The following is a 637-nucleotide window of genomic DNA, read 5'->3' as shown; positions in this document are numbered from 1 at the left end:
GCACAGACAGACCTTTGACCTGCCTGTTAGTCATGCCATTCCAAACCTGCCACAGAGAGAGAGAGAGAGCAGGAAGAGAGTTAAGCGGGGGAGGGAGAAAAAGAGCCTCAAACTTTCTCTCTCTCTCTCTCTCTTTCAAGCCACAATTTATCAGACTGCAGCCTACATTCCACTCACTTCCTGTCCCAGAAAACACTCTTTATTGACCAAAGGGATCTGAAATGTACACAAGTGGTCCTGGGTTTTTGAGGTCAAATGTCAAAGTCTGAAACCTGATCCTTTCATGCAAACCTAGACAAATGTCATGACCCCGTCTGCGGTGTTAAGATAGCGAGGCAGACGTTACCTCCACGGCGGTGGAATGGCTGTGTCCGTTCTCCAGCTGAGGAACCCCTGGCACGATCATCTCATCCTCTTCTGGTGGTTTCCAAATGTACTGCTCTCCGTTGCCCATGAAGACCGCCTCCTGTTGGACACATGAGGAACACGCAGGCTGATCAGATCTCCTCAAGCACTGCTAATGCAAACAGATTGAAGTTTATGTCATCTGAAGCAACATCTGTTTTTTGAATGAATCAATTTTTTCAATGAATCATCAACATTCTGAATCATTCCTCACCAATTAGACTAATTCGAT

The 637-nt window shown here is 46.2% G+C and overlaps 1 protein-coding gene across 1 annotated transcript in view; it reads left to right on the top strand.

Moving 5' to 3' along the window:
- The first annotated feature begins 477 nt into the window (after positions 1-477).
- The window catches only part of LOC141291478 (zinc finger protein 704-like), a 14,939-nt gene continuing 14,779 nt past the window's right edge, over positions 478-637 (top strand). The window contains exon 1 of the mRNA XM_073823638.1: positions 478-522. Within this exon, the coding sequence (XP_073679739.1) occupies positions 478-522 (45 nt within the window). The remainder of the gene's footprint in view (positions 523-637) is intronic.

This window comes from Garra rufa, chromosome 18 (assembly GCF_049309525.1).
Source record: "Garra rufa chromosome 18, GarRuf1.0, whole genome shotgun sequence".
Taxonomy (NCBI): domain Eukaryota; kingdom Metazoa; phylum Chordata; class Actinopteri; order Cypriniformes; family Cyprinidae; genus Garra; species Garra rufa.
This window is presented reverse-complemented; position numbering and strand designations above follow the sequence as displayed.